Raw genomic sequence first — 21,683 nt, 5'->3', positions numbered from 1 at the left:
GTTATTTTATAAATACTATAATTAAAAAATATAGTGTTTATGTCTTTTGTTAGTCTTTGAAGTAACAGACAACTTTCCAGGTATCTTAAAAGGGGGTAATGTTTTCCTAAGGGGTCTACACTTTTTAAATTAAAAAAGAGCAGCAAAGGAGGCATGAGGCTGCACAGTGCAGTTGGTAGAGCTGTTGCCTTGCAGCGAGAAGGTCCTGGGTTCGATTCCCGGCCCGGGAATGCATGGAGTTGTGCATGTGTGGGTTCTCTCCGGGTACTCCTGCTTCCTCCCACAGTCCAAAAACAAATTGGTCTCTCTAAATTCTCCAACCCTAAATTCTCCCTAGGTCTGAGTGTGTGCATGTTTGTCTCTGTGTTGCCCTGCGACAGACTGGCGACCTGTCCAGGGTGAACCCCGCCTTTCGCCCCAAACGTTAGCTGGAGATAGGCACCAGCATAGGCACCAGCACCCCTCCCGACCCCACCAGGGACAAGGGAGTTAGAAAATTGATGAATGGGTGGAAAGGAGGCATGGAAAAAATGTGATATAACAATACATTATAGTGGTACCTGTTTTATTATTTTTGTTTAATTTACATTTTATTTATCTTCTGTAACCTGTTTGTTTGCTTATATGTTTAGCTATCTACATTTTAACCACCTACTTATGAAAATAATTGCCCTAAAACGTCATATAGGTTAGTTTGGCTTCTGGGAGGTAACAAATAACACAAAGGCAGCAGCGACTTAACGCAGTACAAGTGAGAAATGGTTAGGTTTACATGTAAACACAACAAATGTCTCAGAAAACCCGCGGACACGTGTAATTTTTTAGGCACTTCCAAGATAGATAGAATAAACTACAACTCCCAGGATGCTGTTCGGCTGACCGTAATCAAATTCTGTCCAATCACTTACGTTGAAGGCAGTACGCCGCAAAAATACGGAAAGACAGAGTCGTCTTCGGTGGGTGTTCAAAAGAAAGTGCTATTTTTGAACAAAAAGACTTTATATATAAAAGCTTCAATTCGCAAACTTAATGTTGCAAACGCAGCTGACTTGTACTGCATTGGCGAAAGAGTTCACATGAGTCAAAGTGATTTTAACTAATGGAGATCACACCGAAAGTAGCCAAACTATCATGTGGGTCTCCATCACCTTGTTCAGTCGAGTCAAGCCCCTCTGAGTTTAAAGAAGAGAAGGTGAGTGTTGTTGACTTTTATTAAATGCATCACTTCACCCTTGACTCAACTTGGAATCAAACAAACAAGTTTTCAGTCTCTTAAAGTTTGAAAGAAAGAATTAATTAATTGTAGGTGTGTTTTTCTGAATAAATATGGAAAATAATAGTTAAAAAACATTTGTTTTCCATGTCTATCTATCTATCTATCTATCTATCTATCTATCTATCTATCTATCTATCTATCTATCTATAACCTTCACTCATCTGTTTGTCCATCTATTCATCCATTTAGTCTCCATGTCTGAGGAAATTCTCTGACATTTTGTACAAAACACATGCTGTTATCCATGCTCGCATATTATCATTTACCTGTATCGTTTGGTGTGATTCCCACTGTCACTCCCCAGCTTCATTCTGGGCTCAGTGCCTCCCTAAGGGAAAGGCTGAAGAGAACACGGCGCTCCTTCATCTCCCCCCTTTCTGTGGCCAAGCGCCTTTGTGTTGACAGTGAGGAGGAGGAAGATGCCCCACCTGCTCCAGCAGGCTCCCAGGAGACTATTACTGTCCACACTATGGACGCAAACAGGACTGAAGTGAAGCTGGGCAGTGAGAGGTTGCCCTCACTTGCTCCCCAACCATCACACATGTCCTCAGGAGATTTAGCTCTACAGCTGAGGAAGGAAGTAAAGGAGAAAACAGAGACACTGCGTCGACTCAAGATGGTGAAAATGTACAGAAGCAAGGTATCAGTAGAGTCATCAAATATCTTTAACCAGGTTTATCACTTAGACTGAAAAAGGCAATATATGTGTGTGTGTGTGTCTTCCTCCTCAGAATGATTTGACGCAGCTCCAAACGTTGATTGACAAGTGGCGCAGTTGTGCTCAGGCTGCTCTGTATGAGCTCCAGTCAGAGTTCCCTATAGACGGAAGGAAGGCCGACCTGTCCGAGCTCATTGACCTCTTTGGTCTGGATGATAGCATTCTGTGCTTTGACCGTCCAGAGGGAGACTTCACTACATAATGCCAGAAGAAGTATCTTAAGTCCATCAAGGACCACAGAAAAGAGTTAACACAATTCATCTTATTTATTCTTAGTGCTTGTTCTTGTTCACAGCAAAAATAACACTAAATACTCTGTTAGCAAATCAATGTATAAATAAATAAACTTGTTCATTAGTTGTTAGCAAATCAATGTATAAATAAATAAACTTATTGTTCATTAGTTGTTAGCAAATCAATGTATAAATAAATAAACTTATTGTTCATTAGTTGTTAGCAAATCAATGTATAAATAAATAAACTTATTGGGCACTAGTTGTATTTCAGCTGGTCTAGTGAGGGAAAATTCCTCCTTTCCAGACGCTCAACTTCTTTCCGGAGTTGGTCCAGTTCGTCCGACTTAGCCCTAGCGAGGTCCCTCAGGTTGCGCCTTTTAACAATCTCCTGGTAGCGGTCTTCTCTTTCCGCTGCCTCATTTGCCTCGGTAGCTGAAACGCCAAAAGAGCCTCATTAAAGGCTGAAACGGGAGGAAAGTCCCTTTTGCAGAGTAATTGGTTAATGGTCAACTCAGTAAGTCAGAACATCATCAAAATATGTATTGACCTGTTCAAAAACTAAAATTTACACATTTTTATAGATACATTTCAAGAATTTATTTTGTTTACTTGATTGATTAATAGGTGATTATGTTTTACACATAATGAAAACCCAAATTCCAGTGTCACGTACGATCGATAAAACTGTACTTTACATACAGATTTGTTATAATATGGCCATGTTAGCAACTACACTGTCATGAGTAAGACTGCTGACCTGACAGATGTCCAGCAGGTATTAACACTCACCGCAAGTAAGGCGAGCCTAAATATCATGGCTAAAAACATTGGCTTTTGACAGTGTTGCGTTAACTTGACTGATTAATTGAAGTTGAATGGAAAGTTGAATAAGTTTGTGAAGCAAAGTCCATTTCAGCAATTCAGGGGGATTCAGCAGCGCCTCCATGCTGCACTAAGAGCTATTTTGCACGTGGTCATACATACATTTCAATGATATTCTTGATTATAGAGATGTGTCTGTAGATCTGTTTTCATTTACCTGAGGCTTCATAAATGTGTCTCAGCTCTGCCACAGAAGCCTGCATCTCAGGAAGCTCCTTCTGTATGGAAGCACTTTTGTCTGCTATCATCGATATCTTTTTGTTAATCTGTTTTACCTTTTTCATTCGCCGGTGAATGGCCCTTTTATGGGTCTGAAATTGAGAGCGTTGTGCATTACACATAAGATGTTGCTGGCTTTTGTGGTTCAGACTTTAAACGTTGTGCTAAGACGTGTTCAGGTTGTTACCTGTTTCATGAAAGCAATACTTTTCTCCAACTTAGAAATTTTCTCCAACTCGTGAGCTTTCGGATCCTTCATGCTAAGAACCTGAAAAAAAAAGGAGACGGTTAATTTGTACAAATGAATTACAAACGGTGTTTTCTCTAAATTTAGATTGAAGATTTCCAAGCTAAAGTCCCAAAATCTTTAATCAGGAAATATTTTTAATGACAAGAATGGATTATTCATATTCACAGCTTTCTTCCTGCGTGGTTTTATGGGCTTTAACAATGTCAGGAAGCTACCAGCGGCAGAGCAACATAAACCTTCTGCCAAAGGAAACTGGCATTAAAGTAAGGAAATTCCAATGCACTGCTTTGTTAAACTATAGCAGATAATTTAGTTGATATGTTTTCTTTTCCAAAATCTAATATAGGTTTATAAATACTAGTGAAATCTATTGTTTTAGTACAACAAGGCTAAACATCTATTCTAGAGTAAACAATTATCCTGTCAGTGGTTTGGCATGAATTTAATTAAACTGCATTTTTCTGGCTTAAACTCTTGGGGGGGGAGGAAGGATGTGAAAGATTTATTGCTTAAAATTTTAGGACTGAACTAAATAAAAATTAAATTGGAAAAGGAGGAGATGTAAAAAAAACTCTATCCACACACGACATCTTCAATAAGACGTTCAAATGCTGAAAAGGCAAAAAGGGTGGGGAGGCATTAGGAAGAGGGTGTGGGTTTTCTATAAAAGATAATCCATCTGTGCTGGGAGATGGTAACAATTTTCTGCTTGCAAAACATCTTGCCGTGCCAAAACCAAAATACCTGCCTGGATAACACACGGAGAAATTTGGCCAGACATGCACACTGGATTAATGTTTTGCCCCATATGTAGATTTTTTTTCCCTTTTTTTTTTTCTTTGTGTTATTATTTAAACCTGATACTGAATCCTCTGAAAACCTCTGACATATAATTAACGCGGCAGAAAAAAAATTCCAGTCGTCGTCAAAGAGCAAATCACAGTTTCCCAGAACTTCAAAAGCGGAGTTATGATTATAAACTAGATTACTTCCATGTCTTCCTTTGAGAGTCGAAGCATCTTGATCTCTTTCTTCTTTTCATGCAAGTCTTCTATCTTCTTGTCCAACACCCGGTGCTCCCACTCCAGCTGGATTATTTCTTTACGGACCGCGCCGTGTGCCTCCATGTAGGTTATCTTCTGCTCTGCAACTTTCTGATAACACGGGCAATAAGAATTTGATAGACAGCTTTTATTGTTTTATTATTATTTTAACAATAGTAACATTTTTCTTATCCCTGTTTTGATATGAAAATGTCTGATAAAGACATTTGAAGGTAAAGACAGACCCTGATTTTTTCTTTGACGTCATCTACCACCTTTTTGTGGAGAAGGATGAAGTCAGTCTCAGCTGTTTCAGCTGTCAGATCTATGGTGGACGTCTCCACCTGTCCCTGTGGCAGGACAACCTGGATCACAGGGTCCATGAGATACTTGTTCCTCCTGTTCCTCAGGCTGCAGAAACATGACATTAGAGACCACCATAGCATTATCGACAATATTTTTCTCACTTATTGTCTTCAAGCATTTCTTGTGGGGTTCCAGTAAAACAAAAACAAAAAAAAAGAACGGCAATGTTTTGGTTTATTTAGGCTGAAAAGAAGTGGGTGTTTCTTTTTTCAAAGTCATATTTTTGCCATGTTATTTACACATTTACAAATGTTACAGTTACAAACTAAATGTATTTAATTCACAGGCTAAATATCTAGTTGACAAATTAAACATTTAGCTTTCAAATTAAAAATTTGTGTAAGAAGCTAAATATTTAGTTATAAACTAAATGTTTAGTTGCCAACAAAATATTTACGTTTGAGCTAAATATTTGGTTTAGTTTGAACACTAAATATTTAGATCCAAATTAAGTATTTGGATTTAAATATTTAGAAAAGTATTTAGAAAATAATTTTCCAAGTATTTTCTTACTTGGATGTAGATACTTACTTTTCCAAAGTATTTAGTTCCAAAGTAAATACTTATTTCCCAAACTCAGTTTTAATTTTCCCAACTTAACTGGTCTGAGTAAAACAGATTGTCGAGTCAGAGGTCCTGGGTCCTACCTTCGGAGTTCTTCAAAATGCTGCTTAATTTCTTCTTGGGCAACATTATCTTCATTTATCCGTCTCTCCAGGAAGGCTTGCATCTCAGCAAGCTCCAAACCTTTTACTTTTATCTGTAAAACAATAAGCAAAGAAATACACAAACTGTCAGGGAATAAAATAAGTAAATATATTGCGTCTCTGGAATATAAAATGAATGCACATGGATGGTAGGTATGTCTTTTTCTTTGCAGTACCTTTTGTTCATACTCTATTTTTGTATTGCGCACAACACAAAATCTCTCCCAGACGGGCAAGGTCAGTCCTTTAGGCATGTTGTCTGGAGCATCCAACTCCTCCATGGCGGCGAGTATTTGACTAAGTCCATCAGGAGTGGGGGTGCTCAGACGAATCGGCTTGAACACGTTAGAGCCATCTATAGACATGGCCCTCAACCTTTGAACCCTGGAAACAGTCGCGGCAATCAGAGCTTTAAAAACAACCGGCGTTAAACAACTGATGCACGGAAATGGTCACAAACCTGGGTCTACGCTTGAACTGTTTGTAAAGTTGATCAGTCAGAAACTTTGGTAGATCAGCAAACTCTTTCCTGAATTCTTTGTCGAGATTCTGTGGGTGATGAAACAAAATTGCATTTATCTCTTACACAAACCATGTTTTCTTTTTTGTGTGTGTTTTATCAGCGCGCTTACTTTGTCTTCAGCTAGGATGTTCTCATAATCGAACTGAAACTGTTCCACCGTGTCCTTGTATCCACTCAAGTCTTTCTCTGTGTTTACCTGTCAGAAAAAAAAGTTTGCCGTTCTGGCCAGTCAGCCTGACACATGTACCTGTTGCTTCACATCACTTTGTCAAATTGTGTTTTGAGATGGTAAGGCGCTGTACTGGAACACACGCCAATTTCTACAAATTGAATCTAGTTTCGATGATTAATAAATTCCTGCAGCAAGAGAGAGTCCAACATTTTTAACCTTTTGTGCCAGCAGTTGTTCAAGTTTGAGCTTGAGCTCACTCTCTTGACGGTTCATCGCCTCAACCATGTGCACTGATTCGGCAAGATAGCTGATCTTCAGCTCTTCCTGTGAAACACACCCAAACCAATACGAAACAACAAATCAGAACAAGAGAGAACACTTTTTATCATGTGTATGTGCATCACTACAGGAATAATATAAGATTTACCTTAGGCGAATCTTTTAAAGCAATTGATTTCATTGGACTTTATTTAGAGGGCTGAATATGTATGAATGCCACACTTTTGCGATTTAATGTACATTACCTGATATATAGCAGCTGTGAATTTTAATTTCTTCTCAAACAGCTTTGTGAGTGACTCGTCAAACTTTTCCGTTGACTCTTTGATGCTTTCCTGCAGCTTTTTCATCTCAAATTCCAATCCCTGCAAAGCCAAGGTTCACACATGCTTAACACTGATCTCAACTAATATTTTGGTAATAAAATACCCAAAACAACCCACACAAATGGAACTTTTTTTCACCCCCTTTTTTTTAATTACCCGTTTATATTTCTCCTTCTCCTCAATGAGATCTTTAATGTTCTTTTCATATTCTTTGTAGACTTTCTTCTCCTCTTCACTCCACTGAATGGGAGGTTTGGTCAAAGAAAACTCTGGAGGAAATATTTCCTGTGGAGTAAAACCAAAACAAACTGTGGGCTCCTCATGCTGTTTGGTCTGATTCTACTGGCAGTGCCTTAAAGAAACGCATGTAAAAACTTAAAAAAAAAAAAAAAAAAATTAACTGTTCTAGCCAAAAGAGAATACTTAGAAGAATATTATTTAGAGTGACGTTCAGTGCTGCTGCAGAGAAATCTGATATATGTTTAGACTAAGATATTAATGTAGGTTTGTCTCTTGATTTTTAACATGTAATTCAGTTTCAATTTAGATGCAATTGCTTGTACTTGGGATGAGATGTTTTCTTTTAAATGAAAAAATTGCAAAAAAAAAAAAAAAAAAAAGGTTGAATGACAGTGTGACGGTCAAACCCTTCGCAGTTGTAAGTATATTTCTATTAGACAATTCTACAATGTTTTCTAAATAAACTGATCAAGCTAGGGAAGACGTTACACTATGGAAAAATAGCATGTTATCTTGCAAGATATGCGTTAGATTGATCAATCATTCAATTTCAATTTCATTACGTGAACAGCATATTTACCACTTTTAAAATGTCCACTTTTTTCACTTCAAGGACTCCGCCCATCATGTCATTCAGAGCTCTCTGTCTGCTGTCGTCTTTCTGCAACAGGACAACAGGGCTGCAACAGGGCTCAACTAACCTTTTAATTGCTATCATTTTACTTACTTTATAGATTTTTTAATCGCACACACAGTTGTAAACTGAAATCACTTATCTGAACAACGCCGATAGAAGTGTGCAATTCATTGACAATGGCAAAGAATTAGCAAAAACTTGAAATGTTTATCATGACAGCATACGTGTGCAGCCAGGCAGGCCTCCTTCTCCAACCTAAGTCTCTCCTCCTCTGCCTTCTGCTCTGGGGTGAGGTATTTCTCTACTTCAATCTGAAGTTGGACAAAGGCAACGTCTCGTAATTACACACAAGCTCACATCTCGGCCCACAAAACACACAAACAAACCACAGAGCACTTCCACATTTACTCGTGCTTGGTTGAACTTTACATGAACCATGTCCACTGCTAGGACATTTCATGAGGACAGTCACCTCAGAGTCCTCCACGATGAACAGCCTCTCTGGCCACTCCATGTCGGTCAGGCTGGGCTCCCACAGCGTCTGCTGGATGTCCAGCTCCAGCATGATGTCCCTGATGTTTTTGTTCACGTCTACCACAAATTTGATTTCTTTCAGTTTCCGCTTGAACAGGGCTTCGAAGTCGGAGTTGAAAGCCATCTTGATATCATAAATCAAATCCTGCATTCAGAAGTGAGAGAAAGAATTCATTATTAATTAAGACTGGGACAAAAACAATAACAAAACCGAATCTGCACCCTTGACTTCTTGTTGGAACCAGACTCTGTGAACGTACAACAAGTGAATGTCTACTTAGTCAGTCCAGGAAGGAAATAGGTTCTGCTTTTTCAAAGGAAGAAAATGTATATTGACCACAGAACAAAAAGGAAAAGAAAAAAGATTCTGGGTGATGGTGGTAAACGAATCCTTAACCAGCATATGCCACTCAGAGTGAAAGAAGCCACAATTAAAAGTAGATTGTATTTTTTTCAAATGCAATCTGGTTATGTCTGAAAAAACCAGAAACAACATCACAGGGGGTGGCAGTATCACGTATTTGTGTTAAAGGATGGACTAGTGCACTTCACAAAACAAACCTAGTAAGATGATGAAATAATACTATGCACATAATAAAGAAGGATTAGAGACTAGGCGGGAAGGTAAATTCTGGGTTCAAATTGGTTTTCCAAATAAATGATGCATACGACCAAATTAGTTGTAATTAAAGTGGATTGAAGACAACAAAGCCAATTGTTGGAGAGCTTAAAGGTGTGTCTAAATAATAAGACATATAAACCATACTCAGGTCTGTATAATGTAATGACTCAAATATATTGTGAGAATCTTGTGGTAGTATACCAAAACTGTTTGGTCACGCAGTTTAAAAGGCAGTTCTATAAAATACAAAAGAAATATATGAAAACTTAAAAAGAAAACACTCTTGTATTCTGGTCTTAGCAAAAGTAAATAATTTTGGTTACCTAACTGACTTTAAAAAAAAACAAAACATAGTCTGAATAAGTGCCGGAGAGGAAAAACAATTATGTGTCTTTTCATACAGTTTGAATAAATATCTCTGTTGTCCTGTTTTTTTGAGAGTATGTTTTGGGCACTGGTTTTGGAAAGCATCAGAATCTAAATGAGTAGTAATCACCGTTTTACAGAGATTCGACAGGTTCCCACCTGTAACAGTATGATCTGGTTGATCCGCTGTTCGACAGTTTGCATGCTGAACTGGTCGTAGAGGTAAACGTTGGCATGGGCTAACAGAGCTGGGAGTCCTACGTTGTCTGCACTCTCTGCCACATGGCCTTCCTCTGGCTCACTGTTGTTCTTCTTCAGGCCAATCAGCTGCAGGTTGAAATTGCGGGCATGACAAATGATGGAGCAAAACATGAGCACCAAATCTGTGGCCAGAAGATTATAAACTATATCCAAAGAATATTGCAGTTGAGAAAATCATTGCAGCTGCCTGCTTTCAGCCACACGGCTATAAATCTAAAAACATTTCAACAGCGCTGGGCTGGCGTGTGTTCAAGTATTTAAAGAGGGCTCCAGTGGGGAAAGTTCAGAGGAAAGATTGTGATTTCAAACAACCAGTAGTGTTTTCAGAAGTAAACTTGTTTAGACTTAGATGGTTTTGTCCTGAAATAGATTTCCACAAGGAAATAAAGATGAAAAATTTGACATTTCCCTGCTACTGCTTTCAGAAAACATCACATTGTTGCATTCCTGCTGCACACCCACAACAGTAAACATGGCTCTAATTACTTTTAACTCATCACATGTGCATTACTTTGCTTTGTCAATCAGAATCTAAACCACCAGTTGTATTCACTTTGGCTGCAGCTTTTTCAATCATCCTCATATTTTGAACCCTGCGGATGTCCTCCAACTCCTTCTCTGTTCGCGCTTTAAGGGGATAGTTCTGCACAGCTAACTTAGAGTGGAACGCCTGTGGATGACAGCCACACATAATTCAAAGTTAATTGATTTTTTTAAAAAGTAGTCTTTATTAAAAGCTTGCCACTGAGCCACTTTACGTTGATGCTCCGGGGTTTGATCAGAAAAGAATCCCAGCATTCTCTCTTCAGGACGTCTCTTTGGTACTGCTTTTCTAGAATGTCCTGCTCAATTTCGGCCTTCACCTGTGCATTGGAGCAGAGTTAAAAGATCATTTTAAGGAATAATTTAAGGTGGATGGCGATAGTGTTTACTTGAGCTCTCAATACCCTCTGGACTTCCGCCTCCACCCGGGCGTCCATTCTCTTCTGCCCCTCCACATCTAAGTTGAACATTTTTATTGGGAGGGTTTTATTCTCAAGCATCAGTTTCTGAACCTGACCACAAACAAAAGCACATTTTGCACATGTCTTTTTAGAGAAGAAGATAATCCAAATTCAGATTTGTTTATAAATTTTAAAAAGATGTTTGTAGGGTTACAGCATATCATGGGTTCAGAAATCAGAAAAATCTTTCATTTTTACCCTTTTCTTTGAATGACTTTTTGTTTTTTTTACTGTTATCACGTAAGCCAACATCAGTTATTTAGATTATTGAATATAAAAAAAATCAGATAAATGTTGGGGACATATGCTTATTTGACATTAAAAAAGAAATCATGATTTGACATAAACTTGTTATAAAAGTATTACTGATTAAACTTTAAAAATTATGTAGCTTTATGTTATTAAAGCTAAAGTTTAATCAGTAATACTTTTATAACAAATCTATGTCAGATCATGATTTCTTAGTTAATGTTAATAGTTAATGTCAATAAAGAAGACATTTTGAATAATGTCAACTTTGCATTAAAACTGTCACAATTTACCGAATGACATTTATGACAACAGTAACAAATATTCATGAAAACTTACGCATATTAATGACAGGCGTTATGTTATATTTATGAAGGTGTCATGACAGTCTTATTCACAACCCGTCAAATAAAGTGTTACCTAGATATCTTGTAATTCTCGGTTGGGTATAATAATATGCTGTTGGATGTAAAACTACAACCTCTATCAACAACCTGCAACACATTTTTCTCTTAAGTGCTATGGTCCTTAGAATGAAGAAAAAAATAATCATCCTAAATAGGAAACAGCAATTCACACTATGAAGAAAAATGAAAAATGGCACCAGGCAGCAAAAGCCTGATTGACTTTTCTTTATAATGTGTCAATGGCAAAAATGGTTAATAATTACAAATGAACAAAACATTAACGGAAAAAAACTAAAACTAAAAGCTGCATGGCATAATGATAGGGAGATTTCTTTAAACTAAAGTTGTGATTTTAGTAATAGTGACAGTTTCTTATGTTTGTCTGCAGTGACATTTTTTCCTGATGACTGTTCATTAAACTCTGAGGACAAACTGTAATTCCAAGCAAATTATAAAAGCCTACTTACACTCTTCCGTAAATCTGCCATTTCTTCTCTTAGTCTCTTCTTAACGTCTGCATACTTTATTTCATCTTCCTTCACAATCTGTTTTAAAAAATGAAGGTAAACATGAAGGTAAAATTGTCTTGAAAACACACAAAGTGAGAAGAGTCTTTTCCACCTTCCCTACATCAGGTGTAGTAGAGACCTCCCACATGTTTATTATCAGCTCATCTTTATGCCAAGCCTTTGTCATGTGGAAAGGTGCCAACAGGTGTAAACATCTGGTTAATACCATTGCGATTACTTGTTTCTCCCACTCTGTAAGCAACAATAAATCAAACATCTGCAAAAAGCAACTCAGTGCCAACAATAACTGCTCTTTCTGAAAGTACTTTCACACACAAGGTGGAGCAGGACCCTCTCGTAAACCACCGCCTGGAATATTATGAAACAAGATAAATAACTATGCATATTTTCACCCTGTCTACAACCCTGTCATAACCACAAATATAAGAGCTTGTCACTCACTTCTTCGTGTCTTTTTTCCAACCACGTGGAGGTTGAAGCAGGGGGGAAGTTATGCTCATCTTCCTCTATCACATCAATTGATGCTGCACGGCCGAACTGTAAAGCATAAGAAGTAAATTTGGTTATAAATATTTGTAAATGATTAGGGACATTACATACTGTATATAACTCCTAAAATTAATTAGCTAACATTACATATTATTATTAGAAATGGAGAAAAAACTGACTGATAAAGCTAGAGTATTGTGCTAGACACCAGTAGTGCTGGAATTTAAGGATAATTTGATTCCAAATAATACTAAAAGCATTATAACACAGTGAGTTTCACCTTAGTTTCCTCTGTTTGCTCGTCGGTAACTGGAGTCTCCTGGTCCCACACAGGAAACTTAATCAAGATGGGGTTTTCAGAAATGAATGAAGTCTTTAAGGACTGAGCCCTAATCAGGCGTCTTTGGATAGGAGACATATATTCAGCTTCAGCTCTGTAGGAAGGTATAAGAAATAAATAAGTAAATAACATTTCAATAAATTATTCAGTAATTTAATATTAAATTAATAAAACATGCATCACTGTAACTTTTATGTTATGTTTTATGTTTTATTATGTTTTAATCATGTTTGAAGTTAGATTTTCTCTGCTCCGCCTTCATGCTTTTCACGCTTTTTATCAAATGTTACAGAAAATCAGACGCTTGGTGAACCAATAAGAGGCTCATAAAATATTACTAAAATATCAAGAATAGTGCTTATGGTCACGGTGTTTTGAAATCTGAAACTAACGTGTGCGTGGGAGTGGACAGAGCAGGCAGATGTGGAATCTGAGTGGGAAGATTTTTCAGAGCCAGAATGTGACTTTTACTACAGTAAGTCTTTGTTTTTCCACACCTTCGGCTCATGGTTTCTTTATAACCTCATAATACCACCCACTGGAGCTTAAGTCATGTTGTTCTTACTGCTATCCTGCACCATAGATGGAAAAGGCACCGTTTATTAAAAGCTACATCAAACTGCAAGTGTGACTTCCTATGCAAGCAAGGACGCCCCCTACTGTTCACAGTTGTGCACAAAATGAGCATGTCTACTGGGTGGTGCTTCACCTGATGTTAGTGCAGAGGACGGAGCCATCGTCTAGGCCAGTTGTGACAACCATGTGACTGTCTGTGGAGAAGGACACACTCCGAATTCCACCGAGGCGTCTTGAATGACACCGCAGCTCACAGTAGAGTTCCTGCAGGCGCATCAGCAGTGTTATATCTGTGGCACTTTGCAATAATATTTGAGTAAAAAAATCTCAATGAATTTACAGATTATTGCAAATATATTGATATTAAAAGTTTATTTAACAGACACGCAAGCCAAAGGAAATAATTATGTACTGTCCTGGTAACTACTTTCAGTTGTTATAAAATTGATGTATACATCAAACATGACTCCTATTAAGTACTTAATAAGGATTTCTTTAAACACAAGTCTTTTTCTTTGCTCTTTTCACAAAGACTATATTTGTAGAGTCGTCTTAAGCTGTGGATCCCATCAGCTCCTCCAATAGCATGGCCCTATTGCTCCTTCTCTTATTAATAATGCTCCTTCTTACCTGGTCTATAAGTTCAGGAGGGCAGCTACGTCTTGACAGGTTTATATATATGCTATACTTTGTTCATTTTTGGATTATGGATTGAACATAACAGCTCTGGATTTCTTTACTAAACCACCTTCTCCGCATCTCTATCCCTTACCACATCTGTGAAGCAATTTGTTCTCTAACAAACCTCTGAGATCTTCACAGAACAGCTGCATTTATCATAAGATTAAATGACACACAGTTGGACTCTTAACAAATTTAAAACTTCTAAAGCCAATCGCTTCCACTGATTATAATTCAGGATGTATTAGAGTTAGAGGAGCTAAATACACATGCTATTTTTAAGTTTAATTTGTAAAAAAAAAAGTCTGAAACCTATGCATCATTTACCTACTGCTTCACAACTTTGTATCACTTTGTGATGGCCTAACAAATAAAATCACAGTGGGAAAGACTGAAACCCGATTATGACATAGAAAATGTGAACAAGTCAAGAGGTATGAATAAATTATCAACTGCAGATGATGGCATAAAATACAAACACAATGACCACTTACCATAGAGGAGGTTGGTCTGAGCTGTAGTATGCCTTGCCGTCCGACAGAGGCGAGCAACATGCAGTCAGGAGACAAAAGGAGCGTGGCACGGCCGGGCAGCTGAAAAGCTACTTCATTCTTTGGGTTTAGATGGGCCCTCTTTTTGCTGGAGAGACCAAATGTGTCCTAAGTCAACAAAAAGGGGTCAGAAAATAGTTTAATTCCAATTAGTCCAAGGAACTGTGCCTAAGTTTAGAATGTATGAGGATAGAGACGCCAGGAAAATATCATTTGGGATCAAACCTCGGGAAACTGAAATCGCTGAAGAGATTTTTTTCTGTGGCAATAACCAAAGGCCTCACCGACCCCAAGAATGCAGGAAGTCAGTGGAACTTGCACTTTGAATTTGAATACTTTGGGAATGTTCAGACAACCAGTGCGGTCTACAGAAAAAGAACCTAAAGGTGAGCAGAAGCACATCAGCGTTATCAGCTTTAGCAATAAGGACAGCACCATAGAAAAGATAAGCCACATTCTTTTCTTCTGAACCATATTTATTGCAAGCTATTGCTAACTACTACTAAGCTTAAACTGCTGTGTCATTCAGCAGTTTACCTGTCAGTTCTTCAAACAAGGGTGTTTTTGAAATAGCCAAATCACGGACATCAATCTGTTAAGTATTTTTTTTAAACCAAGAACTGCACTCAAGGCTTTTACACAAAGACATCAAAGGGCAGAGAGAAATTTCTTTAAGATCTGCTCAATCACCCCACACATTTCTCATGAGATGATTGTCGACATGATAAATGTGTTGTGTGCTTTATTTAATTTTCTCACATAGTGAACCTAGATTTGTGGCTCCAAGACTTTATGTGAAAGAGACAAGGTTGTTGTTTTTTTTTAAATTTTACTACAGCTTGTATGTAATCAATGTGCTTTTTACCTCCAATGCCCTTAAAAGGTAGAAAAAACATGAGCAGCCAGCTCCCCTCATCCTTTTTATCCTCTTGTGAACCACAGAGTGCAAGAGCTTTCACATCCTCACCACGGTTGACGCATTGTGTGGAAAGTGACAAAATTCTGCCAGGAACCTCTGGAGAAGAACACATACAGGATAGTTTGTAATAAAGCTCAAGAATTCTCGCATGAGTCTTTGTAACATATTCTTACCGATGTATCCCAAAACTGAAAACTTTGACGATGGCCTTCCATCGAGTACATAAAGATGGGAATCCAATCCACTGCAGAGAAGGTAGCGCCCTTCTTGATCAAAACTGTAAAATGACATCTTGGTTTTATTTTCACGACCCAAAATTAAAAGCTTCTCTCTTGCGTTTAATGCATTTATGTGTCATGAGACATCTGAAAATGGAAGCTCTTTCAATGATGGAGGATACTTGCGCTAGATGATCCACAGCAGTGTGGTAGAGATAAACCTCATGCACTAGGCGAAGCTGCTTCTGAAAGTTTAAGTCAATGAAAAGGATTTTTCCTGAAGCTGTTCCAACAGCGGCGTAATGTGCAAGGGGACAGCAGGTGATGTTAGTCACCTAAACAGAGGTAAATTATTTTGATACACTGTTATCGTTTAATTATGCTCTGACAAATCTGAAGATATTTTAATATGCTTGTGGAATCGTTGGTTTTACTCGATGTCGATCTTACGTCTGTTTCTAGAGGCAGGGAGGCGAGGCAGGTGCCATTGGAGGACCACAGCTGCAGAACGCCACTATCCCTTAATGACTGCAGTCAGTGGAAACGTAAACACAACAGCTCACAGCTAAATTATATAGGCTATAACAACACAATATAGTCCGATTTACGAGCAACTCAAACACTTTACCACACAAATGTTCTTGTCAGAGTGCAAAGCAGCGTTCAAAAAGTTGCCACTGAGAACATCCAAGATCTTCTCAATCTGGTCTGACTTTTCTGCATTCAGCACGTAGAGTTTCCCCTGAAAGATTGACCAAATTCACATTTTGCTAGCATGTAAAGCTCGATGCAATATCACATATAGGCTAAACCACATTTAGGTGCTTACTGTATTGGCAGACAGAAGCAGTGTGCTGTTGTTGGGGGAGACCACTGCAGTCGTAACAGATCTCTCTAACTGCCAAGTTTGCGTGATGCTGATCTGAGTCCCTTTGGCCTCCAGACAGTGCATCACACTCTCCTGAAAAACATTGAAATATTTAAAGCGCTTTTATTTGAGAATGTCAAATGCTGGTAGTGCTCATGCTGCATACCTTTCCTACTGCAACAAGACCATTGCTATAAAGGACTACAGATTGAAAATAGAAGTTTTTGAGTTCAGGAATGGCATCCGCAGCTAAAAACAAAAGAAACAGGAAATTATTCCACTCAGATGAATGGGGTGTTTGTTATGATCTGTGTACAATTTAGTTTACCTGTAGGGTCGACAAGGACTGAAACAGAGAGGCTCTGAGGGTCAACAAGAAGGAGATAGCCTTCAGCACATCCCACACAAAGTTGTGATGTGACTGTCCAGCATACAGTAGATGGTGTTACTGTGGCTACCGTAGGCTGTTTGAACACAAGTTGAGTTGCAATCAACATTTTGTCTTTTTGTTTGGATAAAGTTTATTCTAACAAATGGTTCAACTGGTGTGATTAAATGTTTCATTTCTGTAAACAGTGGGGAAATACTTCATAGTTAAAGGTTTCTTTTTTGAGACCTCTGTAAGGGCAGCCAAAATTTGAGAAATACAGTTTGGGTCCTTTGTGGAAGTGGGAGTTGGTTTCTCTGAAGAGGCATCTGGGATTTCTGGAAGCTGTACTGCACTGCAATAGGACAAAAATAAATCTACACATGTAAATCACAACTTAATATTTCTTCTTGACAACTTTTCTGTAAGATTACCACTTCAACTATAAATACATGTGTTATTTTACCTCTAAATGATGTTGGTTATATTCATGAACTATCCACTTATAGGTGAATTTCACAGATTATTTATGTGTGTGTGTGTGTGTTTTTTTACCTTGGTTTCAACAGATGGATAGACCCACATCTCTCTATGTTCCAGACAGTGAGGGTTGTGGTGCCCAAAGCACAAAGCTGGAGGCAATTCATGGGGTTGAACTCCAAATAAATGACATCCCGTCCACCTTGAGGCCGTGTACAGATCAACTCAGCCTTTTCCCAGTTCCTGTACACAGAATTACTATAAATGCCTAATTGGGATAAACATTAACGTGTATAAGGTGCTCATTCCCTCATACTTCATTTTATGTTGCAACCACAAATTGATAGACCAACACAAAGCGACAGGAAAATACTTAATTGTTTTCATCATCCATCAATCTATCCACCACTCATCTATTCCTTTCTTATCCATTCACCCAAGCATGGGAGCTGATGCTTACCTACAGCAGCCAATCTATCAGTGCAGCACAGAGACACAGAACAACCACACATGCACACACTCACACCTAGGGCAATTTTAGTGACCAACAAACACAGCAGCCATGCTTTTGAAAGATGGGAGAACGCCAGAGTATCCAAAGAGAACCTGTGCATCAATCAGGAGAGCATGGACATTCCAAGCAGAGAGGAAAGGTTCAATCAGAGAAGACAAGAGACATGTTCATTTTGTAGGAGCTGCTGAGATCCAAAGCTTAGGTGGGGGATGTTGATAGGAAAACTACTAGTTGGTTAGTCCATAATTGCTATGGTTATCAATCCTCTGCTAACTGTCATGTGTGTGTGAGACAGAAAGGTGGAGAAAAAATTCTATCTTTGTGAGACACCCCATTGGTTTATATGGAAAAAGCAGCCTGAACAACTCCTTGCCATTCAGGAACCGAGAGACTATTGGAAAACCGTTTGTATGAGAGGGCTATTTGTCGTCTCCCATAGTACCGCGATTCATATTTGTATCTCACTCACAGTAATTGCAGTGATGAGACAAAAATGGTGTATGCAGAGCTCAGAAATTTTTCAGAAATACATGGAAGTGAATCTGGGAGAGCGTCAGTTATCCTGGCGCATGATTTCGCTCTGAAGCACCTTGACAGAAAACCGTAAGCCCTAGAGAAATTTCGAAAACATTTTACCGGAGCAGGCATGCGTATCAATGTCATGACCGAGTTTGATACCAATCGGGCGATATTTGTGGGCGTGAGGGCGATTTCAAAATTGTTTGGGGGTCAAAAATTATCTTCATTTCTCACTCTAAAGGAGTGGCAGTTGGTGTCAGTTGGGCTCTGCGTTTCGGCAGTTGGAAATTTTGCTCGTTTTTCGCTTTTTACGTCGCCATCTTAAGTCCGATTCCCAATAAAAGTAATAGCTCCCTTCTCGGCATCGAGCCGCACGTTTTGACACCACCTTGTCACAAAAAGTGACAATGTGAAAAAGTTGAAAGGCGTGTTTGGTGTCTTACCACAGTGTGATGGAGAAGTCAGGAATCGACGAGCAGGAGGCCAAAAAAGGCTCTCCATCACTTAATGTCAAAGATGTATAGTCCAGTTGCGTATTTCCTGCAAAAAAACATTTATAATTCACTACAATGATTACGTTTCACAATGACACATCGCTATAGCTAACTACCTTTCAGCTCATTCTTCAGTTCTAATTGAGGAAAGTTGTACACAAATATAGACGGATCCAATTCTTTCTCAGAGAAAGCAAACGTTCCACTTCTGCCGTTAGCTGTCAGCGCACCGACGCCATTGCCAGGACTCTGAAACACTCTCCGTTTTTTTGTCTTCAGGTTTAGGAAGCATATATGACTCCCACATGCGTAACACACTGTATCATTATCCACAAACTCGACATTGTCTCTTGGAAATCCTTGAATCCAGCTGGCAAGGGGGAGAAAGCAGGAAAGTAATACAAGCAATGCTGGGCACAGCGGAAAACTGGCAGTTTTTCTTTTTAGGAATGAAGTAGTAATAAAACAGAAGAAATTTACCTTATTTCTAAGATTTCACCTTCGCTCATTTTAATTCAAGAATATGACGGAGCGCTATTACAGGTCCGAGTTTTCAGGAAAACGAATTTCCTAGGAAAGTGGTTTAGTATCCATAGCAACCACTAACGGCTGGAAAGTCCTATCTGTCACGCTATTGGCTGTTAGACACCACGTGCACCGGAAAGTAGCGTACAAAATAAAAGCACATAATTAAATGTCCACAGTTAAGTTCCTGTTCATAAAGTCTGCTGTGGCAAGTTCCAAGTGCAAAGATGTCCAGTGAAAAGATTGTGATCAAATGTAAAACTCTAAAATTTAAAATTTTTCTTCTTAAAATATGTTTTTCTCAAGTTAGCTGAAGTAGAAGAATGTTGTCTTATTCCTACTCTTATTTCTCCAAACTGTAAAAATATTAATAAATTGCTGTCTACATTTGATAAATACTTATTAAATAATATTGAACATCATGTCACAGTGATGTAATTTGGCACTATACAGATAAAAACTGCTAATGTTTGATTGAGAAATATTTTTTATCTTGAATAAACACATTACAAACTTACCTTGAATGTTCTATTTTTGTCCCTCCACAGAATAGAGAGCCCTATAAAAAAATTATGGCAGGCCTTGAGTTTGACATGCGTCTTAAAGTATGTTGGATAACACACAGTTGTCAGAAAAAAAGCATAATTTAAGAGCATGGCAGATATTAAGTCATTAGTTGCATAGACTTTATCTTGTAAAACTCCAAAGTCTGGTTGATAGTGACAAAGAGTGAGTATTATTGAGTGCATTACAATCAATTATGATGGGTTATTGTTAATGATTCATATTTACAGATCCCAGCTGTGTAGCTGTGCGTGCAAACTTTGTATGTTGTTTTTTTCCCCCACTACATGAAAGCTCAAAAACGCCATATATGGAAATACCACAATCTCTATTAAACAATAATAATGGGTACTCAATACTTAATACGTCTAGGGAACTCTTCACTAATGCTTTGATTCAGATCTCTGCACACTGTGCACATCTAGAGATTGAAACTTTTGTGCATTTGTGCAAAATGGCTCAAGCTGAGAAAGTGAACATGAAATCATGCATCATTTGCTGCCGAGAAACCCGACTATGACTATGGCCTGTAGAAAACAACTGATAGTTGAGGGGGGGGGGAATTATATTCATACCATGAAGTTTTCTGAATGAAATTGTTTTTGATAAACTTTGTCAAAAAATAACTTTGTGATTTAAAACAATAAATCTATGATTTTTCTACTCTGAATTTGATGTAGTTGTTTTGTTGGTTTTTTGTTGGTTTTTTTTACATTACATGTAAAGACCAAAGCAAGACAATAGTCAAAGAAGGACTCACACTCTCAAACAGTGTGTTTAACAATCAATATTCACTGGTAATTAGACATTTTCCCTACAGCAGTGGCTGTATGGGGTTTTGAAAAGTTCTATCAACTGTTAGTTTGTGAGGTTTCATGTCATTAAAATTTGCATTTGGAACTAAACATGTAAATACATTGTAAAAGGCACTTAACCTTTGTTTGTTTCTAATCAGACTCAACATTTCCTGTTTTAGTTCATTTACCAAAGCATTTCTGCTTAATAAAAGACTGAATAATAATAGGGATGATTATTCTTTAAAAACATCAAAGTTTTTAAAGTTTTGATTAGAATAAGAATAATTTAGAATGTCAATTCTAAAATTTGGTAGAACCGGATTTTAAAGTATGACGTAGGTCTTGGTGTTATACAACAACCTTTACATACAATATATCTGGTATTAGCAGTGAATGCTGAGTCATTTTGGTTAACTTTAAGCACCAAAGCAAACAATTACAAGAAAAGCCTAGAAACCCTGTCTCAGCAAAATTTGAAATAACTGTTGCAATCATTTGTATTTCTAACTCTTGACTTCTGAATAAATACACACTCCTGGGAGTGTCGGGCTTATAAATCTTCCTACAGGGAGTGGTGCACACTTCTATTCAATAAGTGAGGTGTGTTTACAGTTATAAAGACAACAAGGCAGCAAATGGGGTAAGAGAGTAAGAGGGTGAAAGGTGTCACACAGGTTCCAGAGTGACTCTGGAACAGCAGGTTTTTCGTAAAAACATTCGCTCACCCTTCAGTGGGCTGAAGTACATGTGCATTTATCAGTGAGGTTCTTCTGGGTGTTCCTGGCCAGTGCTGGGTGGAAAACATCCAGTCCCAGATGTGACATGGTCACTGTATAGTGGTCAGAGTTCCATTCAGCAAATTATGCAGCAAAGAATACAACAGAAATATTACACCAAGTAGACAACACCAATGTTGTTTCCTTCTGCTTGGAGT

General features: G+C 38.1%; 2 protein-coding genes across 7 annotated transcripts; one reads left to right on the top strand and one right to left on the bottom strand.

Annotated features, from left to right (window-relative positions):
* Positions 1 to 919: 919 nt before the first annotated feature.
* Positions 920 to 2,486, top strand: sfr1 (SWI5-dependent homologous recombination repair protein 1). The gene is made up of 3 exons (XM_032553029.1): positions 920 to 1,192; positions 1,581 to 1,916; positions 2,008 to 2,486. The coding sequence occupies exons 1-3, from the start codon at positions 1,100 to 1,102 to the stop codon at positions 2,194 to 2,196; spliced, it is 618 nt and encodes a 205-aa protein (XP_032408920.1). The 5' UTR covers positions 920 to 1,099; the 3' UTR covers positions 2,197 to 2,486.
* cfap43 (cilia and flagella associated protein 43) lies at positions 2,242 to 21,568 on the bottom strand. 6 transcript variants are annotated; one of them, XM_032553018.1, is made up of 38 exons: positions 19,344 to 19,509; positions 18,980 to 19,233; positions 18,813 to 18,909; positions 17,412 to 17,579; positions 17,106 to 17,211; positions 16,818 to 16,953; positions 16,656 to 16,738; positions 16,451 to 16,582; positions 16,250 to 16,363; positions 16,072 to 16,149; positions 15,808 to 15,956; positions 15,577 to 15,680; positions 15,350 to 15,499; positions 14,710 to 14,864; positions 14,428 to 14,592; positions 13,386 to 13,516; positions 12,617 to 12,770; positions 12,289 to 12,384; positions 11,785 to 11,862; positions 10,605 to 10,712; positions 10,416 to 10,520; positions 10,211 to 10,327; positions 9,556 to 9,723; positions 8,347 to 8,553; positions 8,099 to 8,185; positions 7,818 to 7,898; positions 7,154 to 7,282; positions 6,917 to 7,036; positions 6,609 to 6,716; positions 6,330 to 6,416; positions 6,158 to 6,246; positions 5,874 to 6,081; positions 5,638 to 5,750; positions 4,870 to 5,035; positions 4,571 to 4,735; positions 3,519 to 3,599; positions 3,270 to 3,423; positions 2,242 to 2,662 (listed from the first exon to the last, which is right to left on the bottom strand). In XM_032553018.1, exons 1-38 carry the CDS (start codon positions 19,370 to 19,372, stop codon positions 2,487 to 2,489), a joined length of 4,848 nt encoding a protein of 1,615 aa, XP_032408909.1. In that variant the 5' UTR covers positions 19,373 to 19,509; the 3' UTR covers positions 2,242 to 2,486. The 6 variants fall into 6 exon arrangements, with proteins under 6 accessions (XP_032408909.1, XP_032408910.1, XP_032408911.1 ...); XM_032553023.1 differs by lacking the exons at positions 18,980 to 19,233; positions 19,344 to 19,509 and adding exons at positions 19,907 to 19,947; positions 21,475 to 21,568 and having other exon boundaries at positions 2,487 to 2,662; positions 17,412 to 17,942; XM_032553021.1 differs by lacking the exons at positions 18,980 to 19,233; positions 19,344 to 19,509 and adding exons at positions 19,907 to 19,947; positions 21,475 to 21,568 and having other exon boundaries at positions 2,487 to 2,662.
* Between the last annotated feature and the right edge of the window lie 115 nt (positions 21,569 to 21,683).

This window comes from Xiphophorus hellerii, chromosome 22, assembly GCF_003331165.1.
Source record: "Xiphophorus hellerii strain 12219 chromosome 22, Xiphophorus_hellerii-4.1, whole genome shotgun sequence".
In the NCBI taxonomy this organism is placed as follows: Eukaryota; Metazoa; Chordata; class Actinopteri; order Cyprinodontiformes; family Poeciliidae; genus Xiphophorus; species Xiphophorus hellerii.
This window is presented reverse-complemented; position numbering and strand designations above follow the sequence as displayed.

Coding starts and splice junctions, on each gene's coding strand:
- sfr1 (XM_032553029.1), top strand. CDS start 1,100: ATGGAGATCACACCGAAAGTAGCCAAACTATCATGTGGGTCTCCATCA. Junction 1,193..1,580: donor CTGAGTTTAAAGAAGAGAAG/GTGAGTGTTGTT, acceptor GTCACTCCCCAG/CTTCATTCTGGGCTCAGTGC. Junction 1,917..2,007: donor TGAAAATGTACAGAAGCAAG/GTATCAGTAGAG, acceptor CTTCCTCCTCAG/AATGATTTGACGCAGCTCCA.
- cfap43 (XM_032553018.1), bottom strand. CDS start 19,372: ATGAGCGAAGGTGAAATCTTAGAAATAAG. Junction 11,863..12,288: donor TGGAAAAAAGACACGAAGAA/GTGAGTGACAAG, acceptor TTTTTAAAACAG/ATTGTGAAGGAAGATGAAAT. Junction 9,724..10,210: donor TTGAAAAAGCTGCAGCCAAA/GTGAATACAACT, acceptor TTCAACCTGCAG/CTGATTGGCCTGAAGAAGAA.